Below are 27,525 nucleotides of genomic sequence, written 5' to 3' on the forward strand. Positions count from 1 at the left end.
ACTCAGCCATTTGGCCCCTCGAGCCTGCTCCGCCATTCTATAAGATCATGGCTGATCTTCTACCTCATCTCCACTTTCCCGCACTATCCCCATACCCCTTGATTCCCTTAATATCCAAAAATCTATCTGGGTGCTGAAAGTTTTAAAACGGCATGGATAGCAAGTTTCAACTGCGATGGTTGAAATAAGAGACACAAGTACATAATTGGCAAGAACTGAGAGACTATCCAAGTATGATGTAGTTGCAAGCCATCATAATGTAAGAAAGGTAAAGGAGGGGGGAGCCAAAACAGGCTGTTGGGGGATTGCAGCCACACTACAGTTAAACTGCAAGAGAAGGATCTTAGAATAAATCACTGTCATTAGTATTCCATGTATTAATCTCTGCTAAAAACAACATTGTGGCAGAGAGCCAAACCGTTTTTGATTTAAAAAAAACAATTATCCGAAGATTGTGGGGAAACTACAGAAGACCATTTGTTGGGGACCAGACAGCAGGGGGGAAAAAATACTTGCAAATTGGTAAGATTTAGCAATGCAGTTTTATGGTGTAGATAAATAGCTTCTTACCGCATTAGCCCACCAGGTAAACTCCATTTCAGATGAATGGCTGAGATAGATAAGAGGAATTAAAAGATTTAGAATCGCTTCGGGCTCAGATAATAAATATGAGCGGAATCAGATTAACACATGGACATGTTTGATCAGCGAGGAAGCGGATATTTTATGCTCTTTTCAGCTGTTCAAGAACAGCTGGGGAAATTACAGAAAAAGTACTGGATAAATTGGAAAAGCATTATGGGATGCATGGAAACCCAGTTTTTGAAAGAGTTAAATTCCACCCAAGGAAACAGGAAGAATCGCTGGATAAATACTTGAAGGGAAAACATTCGCAAGGGCCATGGGGAAAAAGAGCAGGGGAGTGGGATTAATTGAATAGTCTAACCAAAGAGCCGGCACAGGCATGATGGGCCGAATGGCCTCTTTCTATGCTGTGTCATTCTATGATCTGTGATTCTATGAAAGGGGACAGTTTTGTTACAGCTCTAAATTGTCTGAAAGAGCACAGTGCCTGTGCGACTTTGCTTGGCAAAGGAATTCATTGTCATGTTGTAGTGGGGCAACAAGGCAAGAGACTGAGAGATTATAATTAGAACATGAATTAAATCTTGATAAGCCAATAACTCAAGCAAGGCAGAAGCCATTAAGAAATGAGAGGTCGTGATTAGGCAATAGCCAGCAGCAGGCGAAAACACCAACCAGCTGAAAATATTGGGGAGATCACAGCAGACTGGGAAAATAGTCCAGCCAAAAGTATACTCACAGGCAGAACCTCAAGTAGAGTGCACCACAGAACCAGTGATAGTGACACTTATAGCCTAATAGTGTCAGCCGTGGCTCAGTGGGTAGCACTCTCACCTCTGAGTCAGAAGGTTGGGGGTTCAGGTCCCACTCCAGAGACTTGAGCAAAAAAATCTAGGCTGACACTCCCAGTGCAGTGCTGAGGGAGCGCTGCACTGTCGGAGGTGCCGTCTTTTGGATGAGACGTTACAACGAGGCCCTGTCTGCTCTCTCAGGTGGACGTAAAAGATCCCACGGCACTATTTCGAAGAAGAGCAGGGGAGTTCTCCCTGGTGCCCTGGCCAATATTTATCACTCAATCAACATCTGGTCATTATCACATTGCTGTTTGTGGGAGCTTGCTGTGCGTGAATTGGCTGCCGCATTTCCTACATTACAACAGTGACTACACTTCAAAAAGTACTTCATTGGCTGTAAAACACATTGGGACGTCCGGTGGTCATGAACGGCGCTATATAAATGCAAGTCTTTTTTTAAGACACAAAATTGTCAGCAATAGGCACACTACCAGGTCGTATGTCAGTAGGAAACCAGGAGAAATGTGAATGTGCCTTAGCAGGCATGATAGAAAAGGCAGAAAACCTACAGTCAACATAACTGTCCCCTGGGGGAGTCCCCAATGACTTTAAGGTCGATATGGAGCGGATGTTTACACTCATTCAGCCCTCATTTTCCTGGCCATTTTCTTACGTTACACATTACTGAATTGCAGCTTTATATCACAACTAGATAACGCTACATTCCCCTTTCGAAGAAATCCTCTAATAAATGTTCCAGAACTATGGTCATAACTTAAGTCCAGTCTGTTCATAATCTTCTCAATCTTGTCCCACCGCTGGGATTTCTAATTCCTTAGAGTACTACTAACAACTAGAGGAGCTTAAGTCAAACAGTATGGATTTGCAAAAGATACCTTGGTAGATTTAGTGATCCAAATGACGCCAGGAAGGATAAGAAGGGGATTCAATAAAAAAGAATGGTTACACACATTAAAAAAAAAGGCTACCTCAAATCTCTTTAGTTGTGCCCTCTGGAACTCGAGCTTGTTCTCAAGATCACAGATGATAGCTTCCTGTCGGCTTACAATCCCACGTTCCACCATCGAATGTTCCATATAATCAATCCTACTCTGAGCCACCTGCAACTGTATATTTGTAAAGATTAATTACACACAGAGGGATTGACTTTAGCACTGAACTACTGCACAGGTAATGGAAGAGAGGATCATACCACTCCTTATAACTTTGTAACAAAAGGAAATGAAATGTAGCATACATCTAGAATTGTCAACTTCCACCAGAGGTACAGATATACTTTTTTCCCTAATTAGGTCAGTTAATTCTATTGCTGAGGGAGGAAGGGTGACATCATTACCATGCCAATGCATGCTTCAAATGGGCAATTTGATAAAATCGCTTTGTATATTGTTATCCAGTATTGTTTGTTTTTTTGGCAAGTCCAATAGGGAAATCTAACTGTCAGCATATTCACCATTAAATTGAGTTGGACATTTAGAAGGTGCAAAAAAACCACAAATACAATTCAAACCCAATTGGCTGCAGCCATATAAATAGGCTCACAATCACAAACGGCAGTTCTATGTGGCAGTTTCATATATATTTTGGTGCTGAGTCAGGTAGAATGGATCATTTAGGTTATTCTGGTGTTACTCATGAACTCTTTATTGAGGGCCACAGTCTTGAGCAGTGAATTGCTTGATGACCACTTTCAAATACACCAATAAGCTGCAATACAGAGTGATGGGACAAGTCTTTATTTCTGTCCTCTGCAGTGAGGAATTGGCAAGTGGTCTTTTCATTTGCGTTTTGGATGCGGGGGGTTAGCCTATTCTCAATAGCATTGGAAATGCAACGGAAAGAAAAAAATAACATGACTAAATTCCAGTTCCAACAACCTTTCTCAGCATCAAGGACCACAAACTGAAGCCCCGAAACAATAGAGGAACACGTTTCTCAAGACCCACGGTTGAGGGGGAGGTAGACATTGTTATGGGTACCAGTGAGGTACTAATTGGCAATAGGTTGAATCTACCCAGGCCTCAGGCAGATGCAGTGTTCCCATTGAAGGGTTTGGCTCAATTATCAGAGATGAAACTAGATGACAGCTGTAGCATTATTCAGTCAGAAGTGGATGATCAAGATGTTGATTACAATTTTTGATCCCCCATTACTGAAGAAATGGGAGCTGGGTACTTTCAGGAATGGGGACTTGAAAGACCATCAATAGATGAACAAGGTTGTGGCTTGTTTTTAACAAACATTCAACAATAATTACTTTTGTCTTTTTCAAATGGATCAAAAGTTTCAGTAACACATATCCCAGCTTTTACAATGAGAACGTGAACTTGTGTAAGGGTATTTATTTGAGATTCAGTTCTATTTAAATAAAGCAGTTTATTTGTTGACTTGGCCTGCTCTAAGTAATCCCTTTACCCTTTCAGGCTCCTTACAAGTGTCTTTACACAGCTCATTAAAAAGGTTGCAGATGTGTCACAATTTTACAGGTAGAAAACTCATCTAAACACTAAGGCCATCATGAATAGAGTCACTGGTTTCACTCTTAATAATGCATTAACCTTTATAGGAACAGGAGGAGGCCATTCAGCCCCTCGAGCCTGTTCCGCCATTCAATGAGATCAGGGCTGATCTGCAACCTAACTCCATATACCCGCCTTTGGCCCATATCCCTTCATACCTTTGGCTAACAAAAAGCTATTAATCTCAGGTTTAAAATTAACAATTGATCTAGCATCAATTGCCATTTGTGGAAGAGAGTTCCAAACTTCTGTAGAAGTGTTTCCTAATTTCACTCCTGAAAGGTCTGGCTCTAATTTTTAGACTATGCCCCCTAGTCCTAGAATCCCCAACCAGCGGAAATAGTTTCTCTCTATCTCCCCATATCTGTTCCCCTTAATATCTTGAAAACTTCAATCAGATCACCCCGTAACCTCCTAAACTCTATGGAATACAACCCTAGTTTGTGTAATCTCTCCTCGTAACTTAACCCTTGGAGTCCGGGTATCATTCTGGTAAACCTACGCTGCACTCCCTCCAAGGCCAATATATCCTTGCTAAGGTGTGGTGCCCAGAACTGCTCACAGTACTCCAGGCGTAGTCGAGCCAGGGCTTTGTACAGCTGCAGCATAACTTCTACCCTCCTGTATTCTAGTCCCCTAGATATAAATTCCATTTGCCTTTATTTTCTGTACCTGTTCATGACAAGGTACCTTCGACCTTCAGAAGCCATTAACTTCCTGCCAGAATATCAAAGTAATGTGCAGCTCCCCTATAAGGTCTATCCATTACTGTAGCATAAAGGTTGCATGCAAGGTGTCCAAAAGACAAATAGTAAGACTGTAGATATTGTCAATTTGCCCATTGTCGGAATAGAAGGCACTTGCACCAACAGTCCATTGATATGGGAGGACAATCACCAAGTGTATATATGCTCTGAAACTCAAGAAGAAATACTGGGATCTGATCTCAAAACTTAATTCAGGACCCCAAACCATCCCTAACGTCACCAATGTCACTGTTAAAGCCTCCTACCTTTTCTTCAAAACTTTGCTTTTCCTTTGTAGCTTCTTCCAACTGACCTTGAAGCTCTTGTATCTGTGCAATGTCATTGGATGACTGGCGATGGACAGGGAAAGGAGATAAAATTTGATAAATTAAACAAAAATAAATACCGACCACAAATTAATGTCACTTTTTAAACACGTATCAAACCGCAATGCTTCCCTTAAAGAAGGCGCTGATCTTTGGAAGAACCTAACCTCTTCCGTCTCATGTAGGTTGGCGCTCATTTGGATGAATGTGAATTCCACTCCCCTTTCTTTATTTAAAATTTATTTTTTGTGGGGTTTTTGTGCTTAATCAATTGAAGGATGGAACACTAACCATTTGTTGCCACAGTCAACATCGAACAAGCTTAAGGTCAGGCAATACCACAACAGGCTGGTTGTCCACTAAATCACGAAGGACGAGCTGATCAGTTCATAGCCTGCGTTCACTTAGATGTCCATCTCCTTCCATAAGTTCTGGAGCGGCTCCAAAATGTGAGAAGTAGGTGTGACCATACTTATTACAAGTCCATTCAGAGAGCATTGATCCAGTCTGATTACCTGTTTGTCTTTCTTTCTCTTTTCTCCTATTCCGGCATGAATTTTAATACTTTGGTGAGTTCGTAGCTGGCGGGGAGGGTGGGTGGTGGGGGCAGGGGGTGGTGCTTGGAAGCTGAGGGGAAACCAAATTTAATGGCAGGGCCTGATTTGCATTTGAAACCTCTGTTTCCCACCCGCAGCCAACCAGAGGGAGAGGCTGGCTGGCTGCGGATGGGCGGGCCTGAGGCACTAGGCCACAGATAGGAGGGAGGGAGGGATCGCGTGGGGTCTGGGAGCACCTAGCGTAGCTCATTGGCGGGGAGGGGGCCGAGGGCTGATCACTTTGGGGGGGGGTGGAGGGAATCAGAGTCCTACGGGGGGGGGGTTTGGGGGGGGGGGAATCAGAGGCCTCGTGGGCGCTGTCCGATCATGGGGGGTGGGTTAAGCAGAGACGCTGGATCCAGGAGGTAAGTGCCTTTACACTTACCTTCCTTGCCTACACTTACAGTCCTCACCTTCCATTAGCTGGCGGGTTTCACGAGGCCTGCAAAACCCAACCAGTCACTGTTAAATTTAAAATGGTGGTTAAATCTGAGGCACACCAGCCTCATTATTATATTTAAATGGATGACCCGATTCCCAGGAGCGGGTTGACTGCCCGCCCTTGTCGCGCTTCCATTAAAACCGAACGTGGACGGATTGGAGAGGGGTTCAGGTCAGGATTCAGATTTTTAATACTTTAACTTCCCACCTGACCCCAACTCACCCATTTTGTGGGGTTAAAATTCCCCCCATGAGTCCAATAACATGATGGGCGGTGCTTGTTGAACTGACAGATAGGTTGAGTGTCAACTCATCGTATTATCGTGTGCAAGGATCATTAAGGGCGTGGAATGTATTTAAATGAGGCCCAAGCCCAATACTGCAGCTTAAGCACCTTGACCATGCGCCAGGTAACACAGCAGCCATTAACAACTGGCATTGAAGGGGAGGCTCAATAAAATGTTTTTCCTCTGGGCGTGGTGGGCTACGGTCACCCACCCTGCCTTTTTCTGTCACTAGTGGACCTTAGAAGGCCATTTCTTTTCCTAGGTGATGCTCCTATCTTTCTTCCCACCCCACCACAGAGGACCTTTCCTCTTTAAGTGGAAGCACCTGTTTACGGCCCGCATCTATTTTTTTCTAATACCTCTTGTGAAGCACCTTGGGATTTTTTCTACATTAAAAGCACTACGTAGATGCAAGTTGTTGTTGTTGTTGTTGTCCAAGACTACTGAAGAATGAGGGCTAAGCATCTCTTCGGCAGCACCTCCCAAACCCGCGACCTCTACCACCTAGAAGGACATGGGCAGCAGGCGCGTGGGATCACCACCGCCTCCAAGTTCCCCTCCAAGTCACACACCATCAAAATCCTAGAACTCCTTCCCTAACAGCACTGTGGGAGTACCTTCATCACACGGACTGCAGCGGTTCAAGAAGGCGGCTCACCACCACCTTCTCAAGGGCAATTAGGGATGGGCAATAAATGCCGGCCTTGCCAGCGACACCCACATCCCATGAATTTTTTTTTTTTTTTTTTAAAGCAGCCAGGAGAGACGCACATGAAACTGATGGTGGATTTTGAGGAATGTCTGAAGGAATCCCCGTGGCTTAAGTCAGCTCTTGTCTCTGGCAATCGCTTTCCAGACTAGGGCCGTCATCCTTGTTGACTCAGAACAAGAGTCTCCAGCAGCAACTCTACACCTGGAGCTTACGGCAGCACTCAAACACTATCCCTTCACAATTACCCTCAGCCACAATCCAGAGCCCTGAACATGACAGACTCTGATGAAATGCAGAAATAAAGTGGTCCTGGATTGCAAAATCTGTAAACAGAAATATTACAATTTCTGCAGCATCATCATTAGTAAGCAGTACTTCGTCTTTCCTCATCATTGTGGGATTCAGTTGAACTTACAATAAATTAGAGAGAAACAAAATGGAGAAGTTGATTTTGTAAATGTTAATTAATGACTCTAAAATACTGAAGTGGTTTTAATATTCCTGTAGATCAATACAGTAGATATAAAAATCACATTTTTGCAGAATATCAAGTCAGAAATTGCAAATCGTTTTTGTATTTTGTCCTAAAATCTGCAAATGGACAAAGTGTTTGCAGAAGTGTTTCTATATTTTCAGATCATGCCCCAGACGGAAAAGTGTGACAACTGCTGGCTTAGCAAACACTGAGGATATAGGTTTAAAGAAAACGTCTTTAAGACAGGACAGCTTTCTAGATTTTATATAACAAACATGAACCAAAGCTCCACAGGGTCTAGTACTGTGCACTACAATGAGAATTTCGCAATAGAACCAATGGCCTGCCAGAGTAAATGGACAACGTAGTCTACGTACCTGAGCAATGAGGTCCTTGTGTTTCATCATAAGTTCGTTCAGGTCCTCCTGGTCTTCTTCAAGACGTTTCAGCAGATCAGCCTTTTCATGCTCCAGTTGGTACAGCTGCTCATCGGCCTACCAGCAAACAAATATCTCAGTGAAGGACGGACTGGCTCGCCATTAAAATCTTTCTTTATCATTATCTGTCTCTGCAATCTGGCAGTAGCAGACACCATACACAGGCCGTCCAAGACTTTTCCTCAAGTCAATCAGTCTCATGAGTTTTTCTCTCTGCTATTTTAGCCCCAAGCTGTGGACTGCCTCTTTGTTTGATCGGGATGGGAGCATCTGGAAAATGGGCAACTACCAGTTCCACTCTGCAGCTGATCAACAACAGGTGAGCTTCTGCAGCCTGGGACTGATCCTTGTAAGTTTTCCAACAATGTCTCCCCCTCCCAACCCCCAATGCAGGTTTTGAACACTTTGCTGATGGACGAGGATCCATATAGTAATTGAAATGGGCACAAGGTTCCAAGTCTAAATCCAAATTTGTCCAAACTGGGGCAGCACGGTATGATTGAAAAATAAAATGCTGCTAACATAAGCTGAGAGAGATGCTCTGCTAGTTTATGCAGATATGTGGTTGCCATTTTATGCGCCTACCCAAGATTGCGCCAAGGTGGCTATTGACTGTTGGGAAGAGTCCACATCATTTTTTGATGACTATCACTAATAATTATTGGCCCAGAAATTCGGGTCTCCACGAATGAGTACGCACGGGGTACTCACCCGTAGAACGGAAATGCCGGTTTCGTGCATGCACGGGGAAATGGAAATTCCGTTCCCTTAAAAGAAGGGGTTCAGAGGTCGAACGCGTGCGCCGGAGAGGCAGCGCGTGCACCTGGAATTTACGGTTTTTTTGCAGCTTTCTCCGGGAGGGTAAGTCTCCAGCAGTTACACTTTTAAAAAGCAGGCGCAAGGCCTGCTTTTAACAAGGTAAGTGGTGAATTAATTAAATTTAAAACATTTTTCCCACAGGTTTATTATTTTTAAATACTTTAAAGAAAGGTAAGTTTATTTTTAGCCCCGTTAGAAAATGTAGTGAATTTTTTCAAAAATTTAAATTATTGTTTAAAATAGTTATTTTATGTAATTTATAGTTATTTTAAAAATGTGATTTAAAAAAAAAATGTATTTGAAGTTTTAGTATTGTTTTGGGGCTTATAGTATTTATAGGTTTGACATCTCTTCCTGGCAATTTTATGAATGGGCATTTCCCTGCTACCATTGGCTCCCCATGGCCCACGTGATCCCAGGGGATGCTTCGAACTAACTGCACCCCTGGGATACGCAAGCACTGCGCGCCGGCAGTTGGAGGAGGCCTAGGATTGGAATCCCACGCGGGCCCACAGCTCAACGGCCGGCGCGCTAGGTAAGTGCAGGTCGGAGGCTTGCACCCGCGGGAAGCCTCCAACCCGAATTTCTGGTGTGTGCCAGTGTTTATAGTAGAACAATAGGCAGGTGCCCACTTTTCCGAGTTGGAAGAAGTGGCGAATGTTTAGAAAAGAGCAGTCTGAATATTTCCCTTGACCAAAGAAGGCACCGCCTACTCATGAATTGGATTTTTATTGGCTATTCGGATTCCAAATTTGTTCCCTCAGAAACCAGCAGTAGAATTCATGCAAGTCTTCATTCCAGTGAAAGTCGATGATCAGGATCTAATCAAACCACGGAAGAGGCAAGTTTAGGGCCATAACCAAATTTTAAAAATTAACTAACGTGGCTATGTCAATATAAATACAGAGCAATGGCTGGTATCAAGTAGTCTGGATTTCGTTATATTGAAACAGGCGAACAGATACATTGCAAGGCACTTATGTTATTTTTTCCACACAAAACTCTAGCTTATCAACAGTGTTATATTTCTACGGCCAAAGAGTGGTCAGTGCTCCCTTTGAGCGATGTTAAATGCTATACATCAAAAACAGAGGCATCGGCCTGGAAATTGCAGTCGGAGGCTTGCCGCCCGCCTACGCCTCCGAACTGCAAGAAAAGTACATACCTACCTGCTGTCTCCGGAGCTTCGGACTCCTGCAGTCCCGGGCCTGCGGGCGTACGCCCGCGTAAAGACCCACGCATCCCAGGGGCGCAGGCAGTTCGCCAGCATCCCTGGGATCACGTGAGCCAACCCAACCAAAGACAAAGGGAAATTCTTATTATGCTTATGGGGAGTCCATTAACGTACGGAAACCCCATAAGCAGAATAGGAATCACCGAATAAATAAAATTTCACAACACTGAAATAAAAATAAATGATCACAGGTTCAAAATTAATTAAAATACCCTTTAATTAAACAATTAAAATAAAATATAATTTTTAGAAAAATAAATGTAAACATTTTTAACTGGGGCAAAATTGACCTAAACTAATTTTAAATGTAAGTGAGTGCTTAAATCATTCAAAAAATGTTATTTTAACATTTATTTTAACCGTCACGCTGGTAAAAGAAGGCCTTACGCCTGCTTTTACCAGGCGTAAGGGTTTGGTGGGTACTGGCTGGGCAGCAGTACTGGCCCCACTCTGCGACAGCGAAAGTGAATTTCCAGCGGATGCGGACGATCTGTCAAGGAGAAACTTGACAGATCGCAAGTTCCGGGTTTGCATCGCACGCAGAAGCCCGGAACTTGCGGGGCACTTATGGCCACATACGTTGTGCGTACGTGGTCATAGCCCCATAAAATCCAGGCCATTGTGAAACAGGCCTTAATGTGGCGATAGTTTGTGTCCTGAGATTGTCACAAATAGTCCTTCTCTAAGCCTGACCCTTCCTTGGGTTGACTAGTTGATTATTCAACCCACTGTGACAAAATGCTGCTGGCTCACTCCCCTTGGCTTGTGGACCTTTTGTATTTTGAAGCAGGCACATAGTCCCTTTTTTAGCACTTTACATTGTCACATATGTAAACAATCGACTCTGGGGTGAAAAGTTACTCGGTTCCCATTGTTGCCCTCTAGTGGCTTATTTTCCTAATGTTCTTGGACAGAACCAGCAACACATCCTCATTATTGCATCTGAGGGCTCTTGCAGCACGGATGTTTTATTCCACCTGTATACAGTGGCATAGTGGTTATGTTACTGGACTAATAATCCAGAGGCGATTGGGAGACGCGAGTTTAAAATCCCACCACGGCAGCTGTGGAATTTAAATTCAGTTAATTAAATAAATCTGGAATAAAAAGCTAGTGGCAGTAATGGTGACCATGAAACTACCAAAAACCCCTCTGGTTCACGAATGTTCTTTGGGGAAGGAAATCTGCTGTCCTTACCCGGTCTGGCCTATATCTGACTCCAGACCCACAGCAATGTGGTTGACTCTTAACTGCCCTCTGAAATGGCCTAGCGAGACACTCAGTTGTACCAAACCACAACTGCAGCGGTTCAAGAAGGTGGCTCACTACCACCTTCTCAAGGGCAATTAGGGATGGGCAATAAATGCCGGCCTTGCCAGCGACACCCACATCCCGTGAACGAGTATAAAAAAAAATTAGATGCAGTTGTTATCTGCAGGATGTTTACATTAGAAAATCTAGGTCATTAAGACATTTTTGTTTACAAGGTTGATGCAAACAAACATCTAAGATGTACGCTGTAATTCCCCCCCCACCTCCCTAATAATCTTAATGTAAATCCAATGGTGTGAAGACTCTTTGGAAATAACAGCACCCTTTGCAAAGTGATAGCAACCAACTTACACCCATAATTCCCCTCTTGGGGTGTTCGCAATGCCGGTCAGGGAATGAGGGAGGGGAGGCACCAACTGGAGCAAGGCACTTCTTCATTAGAAGGGGATTTGTTGGGGTTGAGTTGCCAAGGTCATTCTCCTAGGGACCAGTTACACAGTAGCATTGATTGAGGCCTGGCAGCAGGTTTGCAGGCTCTCCGAGATATGAAATTGGCTTCAGAGAACTTCAAGCAGAAGGCAAAAACCCCCAAAGAGAAGCGGGCTGTCGGAAAGGTCAGGGCAAAGCCTCCGTCTGTTCCCGTGCTGGAGACTGATGAGCAGACGGCAGCTTCTAATTTGCTAATGCGATCATTCATTCCTCAGATACTCGAACAAGACAATATAGCCTCGTTAGCAGCTCAAGAGAATTGGAACTGTGATAATGCAATTAATTACGTGTAAGTAAGGAATGGAAGTCATTTAGTGATATCATTGTCTGTAAATAGCCTGTCTATTTTTTGTAAATACACTTGTTCATTCTCCTTTCCCCCCTCCCCCGCCACCCACGGGGTGTCCACTTTATTTTTACACAGAAGGACCAGATTGTGCAGGATACAATTGATTCCCTTACTGCTGACAATATCCGAGATGACCAAAACGGCTTATTGTCACTCAGTTACCTCATGCTTCTACTGTTTCGCAGATTTATGAGGTAGCATTCTCGCCTCCGAGTCAGAAGGTTGTGCGTGACAGCCCAACTCCAGGGCCTGAGAACTTAATCCTGGCTGACACTTCAGCACTGATGCAGTGTTACCATGGTTGATGGTTTTGTCTTTTGGATGATAGGTCTCGTTTGCTCGCTCAAGTGGATATAAAAGATCCCATGACAACAGAAAATGCTGGAAACACTCAGCAGGTCAGGCAGCAGCGAGGAGAGGAGAAACAAAGTCAACGTTTCGGGTCGGGGACCCTTCGTCAGAACTGGAAAAGGTTAGAGAAGAGAGATTTTTAAGCAGGGACAGGAAGGAGGGGAAGAGAGGAAAGAACAAAGGGAAGGACTGTGATGGGATGGAAGGCAGGAGAGATTGACTGACAAAAGGGATGATGGTGCGAGACAAAAGGAGAGGTAATGGGACAAGTTAAGGAACAAAAGATGGCTCTAGGTATTGACTTGGATAGAGAACTGGTTGGCAGACAGAAAGCAAAGAGTTGGAATAAACGGGTCTTTTTCCGAATGGCAGGCAGTGACTAGTGGGGTACCGCAGGGATTGGTTCTTGGACCCCAGCTATTCACAATATATATTAATGATCTAGACGAGAGAACTAGATGTAATATCTCCAAGTTTGCAGATGACACAAAGCTGGGTGGGCGTGTGTGCTGTGAGGAGGATGCCGAGAAACTCCAGTATGATTTGGACAAGTTGGGTGGTTGGGCAGAAGCATAGCAGATGCAATATAACGTGGATAAATGCGAGGTTATCCACTTTGGTGTCAAAAACAGGAAGGCAGATTATTATCTGAATGGCAATAGATTGGGAGAAGGGGAAGTGCAATGAGACCTGGGTGTCCTTGTGCACCAGTCGCTGCAGGTAAGCATGCAGGTGCAGCAGGCGGTTAAGAAGGCAAATGGTATGTTGGCCTTTGTAGCAAGAGGGTTTGAGTACAGGAACAAGGATGTCTTGCTGCAGTTGTGCAGGGCCTTGGTGAGACCACATCTTGAGCATTGTGTGCAGTTTTGGTCACCTTATCTGAGGAAGGATGTTCTTGCCATGGAGGGAGTGCAGCGAAGATTCACCAGGCTGATATGTGGGATGGCAGGAATGACGTATGAGGAGAGATTGGGTCGATTGGGCTTATACTCGCTGGAGTTTAGAAGAATGAGAGGGGATCTCATTGAAACTTATAAAATTCTGACAGGACTGGACAGACTAGAAGCAGGAAGGATGGTCGGGGAGTCCAGAACCAGGGGTCACAGTCTAAGGATAAGGGGTAAGCCATTTAGGACAGAGATGAGGAGGAATTTCTTCACCCAGAGAGTGGTGAACCTGTGGAATTCTCTACCACAGAAGGCAGTGGAGGCCAATTCATTAAAAATATTCAAGAAGGAGTTAGATATATTTCTTAAGGTTAAAGGGATCAAGGGATATGGGGAGAAGGCAGGGACAGGGTACTGAATTTGGATGATCAGCCATGATCTCATTGAATGGCGGAGCAGGCTCGAGGGGCCGAATGGCCTACTCCTGCTCCTATCTTCTATGTTTCTATGAGGTGCTGTTCCTCGACTTACGTTGAGCTTCGTTGGAACAGTGTAAGAGGCTGAGGACGGCGAGGTCAGCGTGGGAGTGGAGTGGAGAATTAAAGTGACGGGCGACCGGAAGCTCGGGGTCACGCTTGCGGACTGAACGGAGGTGTTCCGCAAAGCGGTCACCCAATCTGCGTGTGTGGTCTCCCCAGTGTAGAGGAGACCGCATCGTGAGCAGCGAATACAGTGGACTAAATTGTAAGAAGTACAAGTAAATCGCTGTTTCACCTGGAAGGAGTGTTTGGGGCCCTGGACGGTGGGAAGGGAGGAGGTAAAAGGGCAGGTGTTGCATCTCCTGCGCTTGCACGGGAAGATGCCGGGCGAAGGGGTGTCGGGGTGATAGAGGAGTGGACCAGGGTGTCGTGGAGGGAGCGGTCCCTTCAGAATGCTGAAAGGCGGGGGAGGGGAAGATGTGTTTGGTGGTGGGATCACGCTGGAGGTGGCGGAAATGGCGCAGGATGATCCGTTGAATGTGGAGGCTGGTGGGGTGAAAGGTGAAATCTCTCCTGCCTTCCATCCTATCACAGACCTTCCCTTTGTTCTTTTCGCCCCTCCTCCCTGCCCCTGCTTAAAAATCTCACTTCTCCAACCTTTTCCAGTTCCGACGAAGGGTCCCTGACTCGAAACATCGACTCTGTTTCTCTCTCCTCGATGCTGCCTGACCTGCCGAGTGTTTCCAGCATTTTCTGTTGTTACTTCAGATTGTGAGCATCCGCAGTATTTTGCTATTGTATAAAAGATCCCATGACACTTTTCGAAGAGGAGGAGGAACTTTTTCCAGAGTCCTGGCCTACAATCCTCTTTGGAGTAAGCCAACACCACCAAAACAGATCATTCATCTCATTGCTGTTCATGCAACTTGCTATACATAAATTGGCTGCTGCATTTACCTACAAAACAAAAGTAACTACACTGCAAAAAGTACTTAATTGGCTATGAAGTGCTTTGGGATATCCTGAGGATCTGAAAGGAGCTATATATAAATGTAAGTTCTTTCTAAGTAACAACAGTAGAGAGACGAGGTTTGAAAAATGACCTCTTGTCACTAGCACAACTCTATAACTGCAGAAACGTTCAGTGCAATCACCTCCAGGTAGCAATGAATCTGCTGCCTGTCTCATTTCAGATATTCCTTCCATGGTCTGATCCAGCAAACACAGGAACAAAACATAGTAATAATCTAAACATCAATAAACTATTAAATAAATGCACAACAACATTGGCTGCAAATGTTAAATGCACACATTATGGGCAGGAATTTAACTCAGGAGTCGGGACTACAACTTTCGGGGTTGTAGTCCCGCCTCCATCGAGAAGCGGCCAATCCACGCGATTTTAACTTGATTGACCTTGTTGAGCCCACCCAGCGGGCTCAGCAGGCCAATTAAGGGCCACCCAGCAACAGGTGATGTCACAGACTGAAATTTCATCTGTCAACAGCTTTTGACAGATGAAATATCATTGTTTCACAGCTGTCTGTAGCTGTCAAACACTGACAGTCTTACTTCTAACCTGAGTCCTTCTCCACAGACTCCGTTAGAAATCTCTCCTGCACAGAAAGCTGAAGGCTGTCACTTTTGACAGTTCGCAGCCATTCTGCTTTCTGTGCCGGTGAGATGAGGGACTCCCGGGGCCTAAACGAAGGAAGGCTGAAAAGGTAATTTACACTTCTTTAATCACTTTAGACACACCAAACACACTTACCTTTGCACTCATGCACACATCACTCACCTGAACACCAACATCTCGACCCCTCCAAGTCCTTCAACCCAACGGCCCGCCTCCTCTAACTTGGCATGGTTTGGAGCCATCGGGAATCCCACACTTCAACCTTAAAAATAGGGATTAGGCTAAAAACTGCCTGTTAACTACCGGTTAACAGGCAGTTAATTGGCACTAATCCCTTCCCGCCTCGGGTAGCCGGGTCCCAGTGCGGGGCGGGTACCCGCTTCCTTTGAAACTGGCATGGAGGCGGGTTTGGGTGCGGGATGGGGTCAGGACCCCTGATTTCGGGATTTTAATCCCTGCACGCCTCCAATCCCGACTCCACGGCACAATGAAAATCCTGCCCTAATACTCTAAACAGATGAAAAATTATTTTTTTTAAAAATGGTTTTCTTTAACTTGGGACTTTAACCGCCTTTCCTTAAATGCCTGTTTGTATTGGACAGAATTGCAGCTGGGCCAGGATTCTGCCCACACATCAGAAATGGAAGCTAGCCTACTGAAGGCCCTCGTTAGCACGCTGGACACATGCGTGATTAGGCTCCCGCTCAGAACGAGCAGAGTCCGTAAGTGTAATGTATTGGCACATGGTTTGTCACATGGTTTGGTATGAGCATGCTCAGTTCGCTCTGGCCTAGCAACTCATCGTGTCTCTGTCCTTCATTTGTTCTACCCACATATATTACATTTTGACGACAAGAATGGGATCCCAAAGCCATTTTTAGGGATCATGGAAGTGCTCAGCCTTCGAGTGGAAAAACTTAAGGTGAATTTGTGACACCTAAACTGAATGATGCAGAATTGTCCATGCTTCCCCTTTGTGTGTATGAATACACAGCAACAGCGGTATTGATTCTCACAGGTACACAGGTAGCGTGCTGAGTCACTGTTCAACGGGATCGGGACAATCATGGCCGCGCCTACGGGATTCATCGGAAGCCTCGGCCTGTGTGGCCGAGCTCGTGAACCATTCAGTTCTTACATTGAGCAGATGGAGATATATATTACGGCCAATAACATTATTGAGACCGAAGGTGCAGATGAGAATGTCCAAGTTGAAAATAAAGTAATTCGTGAACGGAAAAAAGCAATTTTTCTAACGCAGATCGGACCAGATGTCTACAGAATGTTGACAAACCTACTCGCACCAGGGAAAGCGAAGGATGTGTCATTTGAAGACATTGTCGAGAAACTCGAGGACCATTTCGACCCAAAGCCGTTAGAAATAGCAGAGAGCTATAAGTTTGGTACCAGAAACCAAAAACAAAGTGAAACCATCAGCGAGTACATTGTAGCTCTTAAAAACCTGTTTTTGCATTGTAACATCAGCAGATTTTGAATCGTGCATTGCGAGATAAGTTTGTGTGTGGACTGGTGGATGAGCACACAGTCCAAGTTACTGAACACTCCGAACCTAACGTTTGACACAGTTAGTTGCCTAACTATGGAGATGGTGTCTAAGAATGCTAGGGAGCTCCGTACAACTCAAGTGACTAGTGCAGCTGAGGCCTACAGTCACAAAGCCACCGCCAAACTTAAAGCTGAGAGACCGGGTCAAAAGCATGTCGGTGAGAGCAGTTCAGTGAATTGTTATCGCTGCAATGGAAATCACTCACCACAGTCCTGCCAATACAGAAATGTGAAGTGTTTTCACTGCCAGAAGCAAGGCCATATTTCAACAGCTTGCAGAGCTAGATCTAAAACAGGAAGTAAAAACAATTCTAGTGGCAATGCAAAGCAGCGACAACTAAAGGGAAGAATTCACAATATTGAAGTGAACACACCTGATGTTGAAGAACTAGGCATCTACAGTATCTATGCCACTAGTGATAACACTAGCAGTCGTGAAAAAGACTTCCGTGCAAAACTTTTGATCAATAAGCAATACATTGATATGTGTATCAAAATGGTGGCGGACTGCTCTATCGTGAATAAGGACACATATGAGAGTAAGTTTAATCAAGTACCACTTACAAAGGGTACCGTAGAGTTAGAAACCTACTCTGGAGAAATCCTAGAGACATGTGGACAAATGGAATGTACAGTTCAACACAATGGCCAGTCAGTAAAGCTGCCTATTGTAGCGAGCTACAACAACAGGCCAACTCTCATGGGCAAAGACTGGTTGAGAAAGTTAAAACTAGACTGGAAAAACATCTTCAGTGTAGATGCTTCAAAGAAGCGACTGGTCACAATGCTGAACAAGTATGAAAGCATGTTCACAGACAGTTATGAGGGCAACACTGGGTATGACGCGCATATCCGCATCAAGTCCAACGCGAAGCCTGTCTATTATAAGGCAAGGCCGGTCCCCTATGCGTTGAAAAGCCAGGTGGTGGAAGAGCTAGCAAAGCTGAGCGAGAACGGAGTGCTAATAAAAACTGACAAAAGTGGTAGTGCCCAAAACAGACAAAACTGTCCGCTTGTGCGGTGACTACAAAGTTACTATCAACCAAGCAGTTGACGATGAGCAGTACCCATTACCTACTTCGCAAGATTTGTATGCAGCACTCTCTGGGTCAAAGGTTTTCTCTAAGCTTGACCTGTCGCACACTTACGCTCAGCTGAATATTGAGAAAGAGAGTCAACAGTATCTCACTATCAACACACACAAGGGACCGTATGGTGTAAAGTCCTCCACAAAATCTTCCAAGCTACGATGGATAAGATATTGCAAAGAATTCCAAATTGCTTATACAATCAAGACGATGTGCTGATCGCAACAAGCAGTGAGGAAGAAAACCCAGAAGTGTTAGATCTAGTGCTTCAAAGGTTGAATTGAAAAAGAGCAAATGTGCTTTTGTGCAGCCCAAGGTTGTGTACCTTGGTCTGAAAGTTGATGCAAATGGCTTGCAACCAGTTAAGGAAAAGGTTGATGCTGTCATCAATGCTCCAAAGCCACAGAACGTGCCTGAGTTAAGAGCTTTCCTTGGAATGGTCCAGTACTATGCACGTTTCTTACCTGAGCTAGTGATCATGTTAGCTCCATTGCACGAGCTCCTCAAGAAGGATGTCCAGTGGAAGTGGACAAAAGTGCAACAGGAAGCTTACGATGCTTGTAAGAGAAGTCTCTCTAGCAATGCGCTACTTGTGCACTACGACACAGAGCGTGAGCTTGAGTTAGCGTGTGATGTTTCTAGCTATGTTGTGGGAGCTGTCATAAGCCACGTAATGGATGAAGGCCAAGAGAAACCAATCGCGTTCGCATCATGAACCCTCACAAAGAGCAAAAGAAACTACCCGCAAATTGAAAAGGAAGCACTCGCCATAGTGTTTGGAATCAAGAAATTCCAACAGTTCCTGATCAGCAGAACGATTATCCTGATAACCGATCACAAACCGCTCCGAGCAATATTGGGGCCCAAATCTGCCATCCCTGCAATGGCCGCATGAAGAATGCAACGTTGACCAGTGTTGTTGTCACAATATGACTACATGATTGAATATCGCACTTCAAAGCAAAATGCAATCGCAGATGCCTTGTCCAGGTTGCCACATGAAGACTCATGTGTTGGGAGTGAAGGTGCGATTTTCACGCTAGGTGAAGTTGACAAAGACTGCAACTGAGATTGCAAATGAGACTCAAGAGGACTCGGTACTGAAAAGAGTGTATGAAAACATCTTGAATGGATGGACTGATCAGTATCTGGACACAGAGTTGAAACTATTCCATAACCATTGTACTGAATTGTCTTGTGAGCAAGGTTGTATCGAGTGGGGAAACAGAGTGGTGGTACCTACTTCTTTGAGAGATATAATTCTGGTCGAACTTCATACTGAACATCCAGGGATCGTCAGTATGAAATCAATTGCAAGATGCTTTGTTTACTGGCCTGGATTGGACAGTGATCTTGAATCATTTGTCAGCAAATGCAGCATTTGTCAAAACTGCAGAAACAAGTGATTAAGAAGGCCAATGGAATGTTGGCTTTCATTGCTAGGGGGATAGAATATAAAAATAGGGAGGTATTGCTTCAGTTGTACAAGGTATTGGTGAGACCGCACCTGGAATACTGCGTACAGTTTTGGTGTCCATACTTAAGAAAGGACATACTTGCTCTCGAGTCAGTACAAAGAAGGTTCACTCGGTTAATCCCGGGGATGAGGGGATGGACATATGAGGAGAGGTTGAGTAGATTGGGACTCTACTCATTGGAGTTCAGAAGAATGAGAGGCGATCTTATTGAAACATATAAGATTGTGAAGGGGTTGGATCGGGTGGATGCGGGGAGGATGTTCCCGATGATGGGTGAAACTAGAATTAGGGGGCATAGTCTTAGAATAAGGGGCTGCTCTTTCAAAACTGAGATGAGGAGGAACTACTTCACTCAGAGGGTGGTAGGTCCATGGAATATGCTGCCCCAAAAAGCTGCAGAAACTACATCATTACATAAATTTAAAACAGAAATAGACAGTTTCCTAGAAGTAAAGGGAATTAAGGGTTACGGGGAGCGGGCAGGAATTTGGACATGAGTCTAGGTTCGGATTGGTCATGGCCCTGTGGGTAGCGGAGCGGGCCCAGGGGCCGTGTAGCCTGATCCTGCTCCTATTTCGTGTGTCTAATTCTGTTAGATTCAGGAGATGGTTCTGTGATAGTAGATTGGCGGTTAGGATCAGATCAGCCATGATCTTATTGAATGGCGGAGCAGGCTCGAGGGGCCGATTGGCCTACTCCTGCTACTATTTTTTATGTTCTTATGTTCAAACCACCCAAAACTCCACTACAAGCCTGGTCATGGCCAAGTAGACCTTTTCAGAGAGTACATGTAGACTTCTGTGAGAAGCAAATGATAATTTCCTGGTATTTGTAGATAATCACTCAAAGTGGATTGAAGTGAAACACATGGGCTCAAATACTACAACTGAACGTACCATAGATGAGTTGAGGTCTTTCTTTGCATGTCATGGATTACCTGAAGAGCTTGTTTCTGACAATGACTCTCAGCTCCGTTCTGCTCTATTCCAAGAGTTCATGAAATGGAACGGTATCAAACACACTCTTGTTCCACCATATCATCCAGCTTCAAACGGAGCAGCCGAAAGGTCAGTCAGAATAGTAAAAGAAGCTCTCAAAAAGCAAGTGTTGCAGGGTTGTTCGGGACTCAGCCTGAAGCAACGTTTGGCAAATTTCTTGCTGAAGTACAGAACTACTCCGCACACCACAACTGGAGGTACCCCAGCAGAGTTCTTGTTGAAGAGGAGGTTGAGAACACGATTGAATCTTTTCAACCAAATGTGGCCTCCAGAGTTGAACAGAAACAGTCGAGTCAGAAACGTTATTATGGCAGCAATCAGAAAGAACGCAGTTTCAAACAAAATGAGTGTGTTTGTGTTCTCAGTCCCCCTGGCAAGTCGAGTTCACACAAGTGGGATATTGGAACCATAGTTGAGGTTGGTGGAACCAAGAGATATTTGGTTGAAATTGGTGACAACATCCGAAGTGTTCGTGTTGTTCAAATGATCTCTGCTAGAGATGAACCAAGACGTGATCTTGAACCACTTGATCATGAACACATACATGAGTTTGACTCCGTTCAGACTTCAGAACTGAAGTACCAGGTTCAAACAAATCTGAGATAGAAACTGGATCATCTTTGAGTTCGGAACCAGAACAAAACAGCCCGAAAATTGATTCAACACCAAAACCTTCTGTAAGGAGATCAGGAAGGCTTCACAAACCTGTTATTAAACTGGATTTGTAGTTCATTTGTAGCATTTGTAGTTGATTTAAAAGAAAAAAAAGCCAGGAGTTTTTGTTATGCGGTGCATGTAATGCTGGGAAAGGTGGGACCATATTTTGTTGTATTTGAGAGGGGAATGTGTACATTTTTTTAAAGGGGAAAGCAGTGTAACGTATTATCACATGGTTTAGTATGAGCATGGTCAGTTCGCTCTGGCTTAATAAACAAGCACATGGACTAGCAATTCATCCTGTCTCTGTCCTTCATTTGTTCTGCCCACATATACTTCAGTAAGGAAGTGGCAGCACGGTGCATTACCGGTAGGAACCCGACAGGAGCACTTGCCACCCAATTTCCCGGTCCCCATTTGCCAACGTCCGGCTAGAGGTACTCAAGCTACCAGACAGAAAAAGCCCTTTCCCATATCACATGCCTATCATTTGCCAGCGATGCTGTAAGCAAACTGTGTACCAAATCAGTGCCAGGCACTTCACCTCGAACCCGGTAGCTTTTAAGTGAATTATATTACAGCATCAAGTAAACAAAAGATATATTTATAGTTTAATTTAAAAAATTGCTTTGAGAGGTTTCTTTTCTTGCCATATAATGAGGCCTTAGACCTTTCATTAGAGTTCTGCATGTCTCAATTTTCCAAGGCCCACCTCACACGACCTCAAGCCCAGGCTGACTATTATTTTGGCTTTCTTAGCCCTGCTGAATTCTTCAGCCCCACTCGTCCAAGAAGGATAATTAAGACTAGTGTGCTGCTGTGTATTGAGTTATTTTGCTGAGATGTCAAATGGATTTATTGGCAAAGTCATGGCTGAAGCAATGGAACATGCACAGATAAGTCAAAAAGTCTGGTGTCACAGTATCAACAGTGGACCAAAGCACGCTCATGGGATGATACTATGGATATCTCATCTTGGCTGGGCCGTGAGGATGAGGAAGGAGGAAACTAAGTCATTATCAACTGAGGGATGGAAAGGGGAAAAAAGCAGAAGAGTCTTCCTTGCTGCTGTCATCTACCTCTCACACTTTGGTTTTTCAATAGTGCTGGTGAAACCAAGGAGAAAGTGGACCAGCCATTAACCATAATGGTATAGTTGGAGGCACGTAGAAACCAGAAAAGGGCAAGATTTCAAAGCAAAATTATGACACTGTGCAGCTAATTTTAAAAAAAGCCATCATATATGAACAGCAGTCCACCAATTCCTCACCTAGGACACAGACTTAAACAGTCCACTGCTTGAGTTTAGAAGAATGAGAGGTGACCTCATCGAAACATATAAGATTCCGAGAGCTCTTGACAAGGTAGATACTGAGAGGCGGTTTCCCTGGCTGGAGTGTCTAGAACTGGGAGGCATAGTCTCAAGACAAGGGGTCGGCCATTTAAGACTGAGATGAGGAGAAATTTCTTCACTCAGAGGATGGTGAATCTTTGGAATTCTCTACCCCAGAGGGCTGTGAATGCTGAGTCTTTGCGTATATTCAAGGCTGAGATCGATAGATTTTTGGACTCTATGGGAATCAAGGGATATGGGGATCGGGCGGGAAAGATAAGCCATGTTCTTATTGAATGGCGGAGCAGGCTCGAGGGGCCGTATGTCCCACCCCTGCCCCTAATTCTTATGTTCTTATGATACAATGAGCAACCAGGAAAATGGGATTATAGAGGGATTGAGCAATAATCTATTTCCAGAAATAAACTGAGGTTCAGTTGTGAAAATGTGCTGCTCCCCAGAATTTAGTACCAAACTACCAGGGCTGGCTGCGCTATTAACATAGTACTGCAGTCCTAACTGCCCATGGTCCATTGCCGTCTGTCATTGTTGCTGTGCGCATGGATTCCTCCTATATGTGCAGCCTTTCACTGCACAAGTAAAATTGGGACTTTCCAAAGCTATAATACGGAACCATTAAAACCAATGGGAGAGTCCTCCCTTATCTGAGGAAGGATGTTCTTGCCATGGAGGGAGTGCAGCGAAGATTCACCAGACTGATACCTGGGATGGCAGGAATGACGTATGAAGAGAGATTGGGTCGATTAGGCTTATATTCGCTAGAGTTCAGAAGAGTGAGAGGGGATCTCATTGAAACTTATAAAATTCTGACAGGACTGGACAGACTAGATGCAGGAAGGATGTTCCCGATGGTCGGGGAGTCCAGAACCAGGGGTCACAGTCTAAAGATAAGGGGTAAGCCATTTAGGACTGAGATGAGGAGGAATTTCTTCACCCAGAGAGTGGTGAACCTGTGGAATTCTCTACCACAGAAGGCAGTAGAGGCCAATTCATTAAATATATTCAAGAAGGAGTTAGATATATTTCTTAAGGCTAAAGGGATCAAGGGATATGGGGAGAAAGCAGGGACAGGGTACTGAATTTGGATGATCAGCCAGGATCTCATGAAATGGCGGAACAGGCTCGAGGGGCCGAATGGCCTACTCCTGCTCCTATCTTCTATGTTTCTTGCCAACTAACCACTAAAAGGTAATAATAAGTTCCAGCACCAGGGAAAGGACTCCTCAAAATGGGAACCACAGGGAAAAACACCGGACCTGAACTGGGGGGACCAGGACAAGTTACATATAGAGCAAAACCACTAGCAGCATTGAACATTGGAGCATTAACATGCAGAGGGGAGGAATTCTCTAACCTGCTCCGCAGCCAATCTAAGCTGTTATGAAAGGGGGTGGGAGACAGAACGAGGGAAGACCCTCTGCTTGGGTACCACCTAGATGCCAAAGGTGGATGTTAATGGAAATGATTGTGCAGATGGTATGCCGAGATGAACTGAAGGGAATGATATGCCCTGAGAAAAATTACACGGAAGAAATGATCACCAGAGAAAAAACAGGTCAGATTAATAGCCCCTCGATTGTGAGATCAGGTGCATATAAAAAAATCATATTATAAAAAGGACATAGAGGCACTGGAGAGGGTGCAAAAAAGATTTACAAGGATGATACCAGAGATGCAAGGTTAAACCTATCAGGAAAGGTTGAGTCTCTTTTCCCTTGAAAAGAGAAGGCTGAGGGGTGACCTATTAGAGGTCTTTAAAATTATGAAAGGTTTTGATAGAGTGGATACAGAGAGAATGTTTCCACTTGTGGGGGAAGAGCAAAACTAGAGGCCATCAATATAAGATAGTCACTGACATGAATCAGTCATTCATGAAAGAAAGACTTATGAAATAATACTGAGCGGCCTGCGGGTGGCGCTGTCCAGGGAGAGTATAAATACTCGGGCATGGGCCCAGCTTGCGCAGGACATTCTTAACGGGAACTAGTGAAGGACACAACTAGACCTCCATGTTATAAAACAGTTGATTAAAGCTTTGTTTAACACTTAGACCAAGTGCCTCGTAGTTTTCTTACGTCAGTCACCAAGAAATCCAATAGGGAATTCAGAAGAAACTTCTTTACCCAGAGAGTGGTGAGAATGTGGAAGTCACTGCCACAGGGAGTGGTTGAAGCAAATAGTATAGATGCATTTAAAGGGAGGCTGGACAAGCATATGAGGGAGAAGGGAATAGAGGGTGATGCTGATAGAGTTAGATGAGGAAAGACGGGAGGAGGCGCGAGTGGAGCATAAACGCCATCATGGACTGGTTGGGCCGAATGGCCTGTTTCTGTGCTGTATATCCGATGTAATAAACTAGGGGCACAGACACGATGGGCCGAATGGCCTCCTGAGCTGTATGATTTTATTATAAACTACTGCCACCAAAAAGACCAGGCAAGCATTGCTAAAGACCAGGCAAGCATTGCTAAAGACCAGGCAAGCATAGCTAAAGACCAGGCAAGCATTACTAAAGACCAGGCAAGCATTGCTAAAGACCAGGCAAGCATTGCTAAAGACCAGGCAAGCATTGCTAAAGACCAGGCAAGCATTGCTAAAGACCAGGCAAGCATTGCTAAAGACCAGGCAAGCATTGCTAAAGACCAGGCAAGCATTGCTAAAGACCAGGCAAGCATAGCTAAAGACCAGGCAAGCATTGCTAAACCACCACCAAAACGGTGCTTGCACAGGACACCAAGTTTTTTTTTAAATGATAAAGAACAATTCCTTTTGATCTCGTCACGAGAAGACTACAGAGATAGACAGAGGTGCATGGACTCGGTGTGCCAGCTTTAATATTGTACGGTACACAGACAAGCTGAGGCAACGTTATTTCAAACACATGCAAAACAGAAGCAAAAAAAAACCACAGCAAAATGGGGCCGAGTGGGATATTTCAGATAATCTTATCTTTTTTTTCCCCAGGAATGAAAATCCTTTGACTTCCTTAAGTATTAGGAGGGATAAGGATCAAAAAGACAGGAAGAGATTGTCAAGCATTACTGAAGGGGCTGTCAATTCACCACAGCCAAAGTTAATGAGGTTGGTTTAACTCGCATAGGGAATTAAGCTCAGTCTTTGATTTTTATTTCACTCCCCACAGTGCACAGAATGCCAATGTCTGTCTAAGATGAGGTCTAGTTATTTAAGCGCTAAGTCTTTAATCCTATGGCACCGGGCATTCTCCCCAGTTAATAAATGCAAGTATGTCAATCATATTGTAGAAACCTTGGGTATAACAACTTACGATAATTACTCTGCGAGAATCACCACTGTGTGGTTGTTTAATGATCGTGAAACCTAAGGAAAGGGAAAGCTTTGCCGTTTAAATAAGCTGCAGCTAGACGGAGTGGCGAACCATCTGCTGGTGGATCTGCAAAAACTTGGGCATTGGACTGGAGGCAGCAATGTGGAGTTGAGCTTCGGATGTTCTCACCGTGTTCTTGTTCCTCTGAATTTTTTCCAACTGAACATGGTGGTTTTCCAACTCCAGCATCGTAGATTTGTGAACCTTCTCCGTCTCTGCACTCCGAGCCTTACTTTCTTCTAACTGGTGGAAGGAAAAGAGAAACAGTTTCTGAGTAACAACTCAACAAGCCTACACTTAGGTTTCAACTGCGAGCATAGTGTTAGATTCTGAAAAGTGCAATAAAACCGCTGCTACCGTGTGGAGATCGAAATTGCGAACGAATTGTAAGATGATAACGGACGGATTTAAAATGTAAGAAATCAGCATGTGTTCTTTGTTTGTGAAGACACAAAATGGTGGTCAGTGGATGTTCTTTGAGCCACCTGGACAAGAAGGGGAGAACATACAGCTCACAGGAACAACAATGTGTCATGCGAATGGAACTCCAATTAACATAGAAACATAGAAGATAGGAGCAGGAGAAGTCCATTTGGCCCCTCGAGCCTGCTCCGCCATTCAATGAGATCATGGCTGATCATCCACACTCAGTACCCTGTCCCTGCTTTCTCCCCATATCCCTTGATCCCTTTAACCTTAAGAAATATATCTAACTCCTTAGAGTCATAGAGTCATAGAGTTTTACAGCACAGAAAGAGGCCCTTCGGCCCATCGTGTCTGCGCCGCCCATCCATCCCTGTCCAGTCTAATCCCATTTTCCAGCATTTGGTCCATAGCCTTGTATGCAATGGCATTTCAAGTGCTCATCCAAATGCTTCTTGAATGTTGTGAGGGTTCCTGCCTCTACCACCCTTTCAGGCATTGAGTTCCACATTCCAACCACCCTCTGGGTGAAAAAGTTCCTCCTCAAATCCCCTCTAAATCTCCTGCCCCTTACCCTGAATCTATGCCCCCTTGTTATTGACCCCCCTACTAAGGGGAAAAGTTCCTCTTTGTCTACCCTATCTATGCCCCTCATCATTTTGTACACCTCAATCAGGTCCCCCCTCAGCCTTCTTTGCTCCAAGGAAAACAACCCCAGCCTGTCCAGCCTCTCTTCATAGCTGAGGCGCTCCATCCCAGGTAACATCCTGGTGAATCTTCTCTGCACCCTCTCCAAAGCAATCACATCCTTCCTATAGTGAGGCGACCAGAACTGCACACAGTACTCCAGCTGTGGCCTCACCAGCGTTTTGTACAGTTCCATCATAACCTCCCTGCTCTTATATTCTATGCCTCGGCTAATGAAGGCAAGTATCCCATATGCCTTTTTAACCACCTTATCTACCTGTTCCGCTGCCTTCAGGGATCTATGTACATGTACACCAAGGTCCCTCTGACCCTCTGTACTTCCTAGGGTCCTACCACTCATTGTGTATTCCCTTGCCTTATTTGTCCGTCCAAAATGCATCACCTCGCACTTTTCAGGGTTAAATTCCATTTGCCACTTTTCCGCCCATCTGACCAACCCGTTTATATCGTCC

General features: G+C 44.6%; 1 protein-coding gene across 1 annotated transcript in view; it reads right to left on the reverse strand.

The window, feature by feature from the left end:
- LOC147103587 (unconventional myosin-XVIIIb-like) overlaps positions 1-27,525 on the reverse strand; it is a 409,691-nt gene that overhangs the window by 72,308 nt on the left and 309,858 nt on the right. Inside the window, exons 37-40 of the mRNA XM_085962172.1 lie at positions 26,072-26,185; positions 7,880-7,996; positions 4,932-5,015; positions 2,369-2,506 (exon numbers count right to left, since the gene is read on the reverse strand). Of these exons, the coding sequence (XP_085818298.1) occupies positions 2,369-2,506; positions 4,932-5,015; positions 7,880-7,996; positions 26,072-26,185 (453 nt within the window). The remainder of the gene's footprint in view (positions 1-2,368; positions 2,507-4,931; positions 5,016-7,879; positions 7,997-26,071; positions 26,186-27,525) is intronic.

This window comes from Somniosus microcephalus, chromosome 19 (assembly GCF_052327205.1).
Source record: "Somniosus microcephalus isolate GS21.2 chromosome 19, FLI_Smic_1.0, whole genome shotgun sequence".
Classification (NCBI taxonomy): domain Eukaryota; kingdom Metazoa; phylum Chordata; class Chondrichthyes; order Squaliformes; family Somniosidae; genus Somniosus; species Somniosus microcephalus.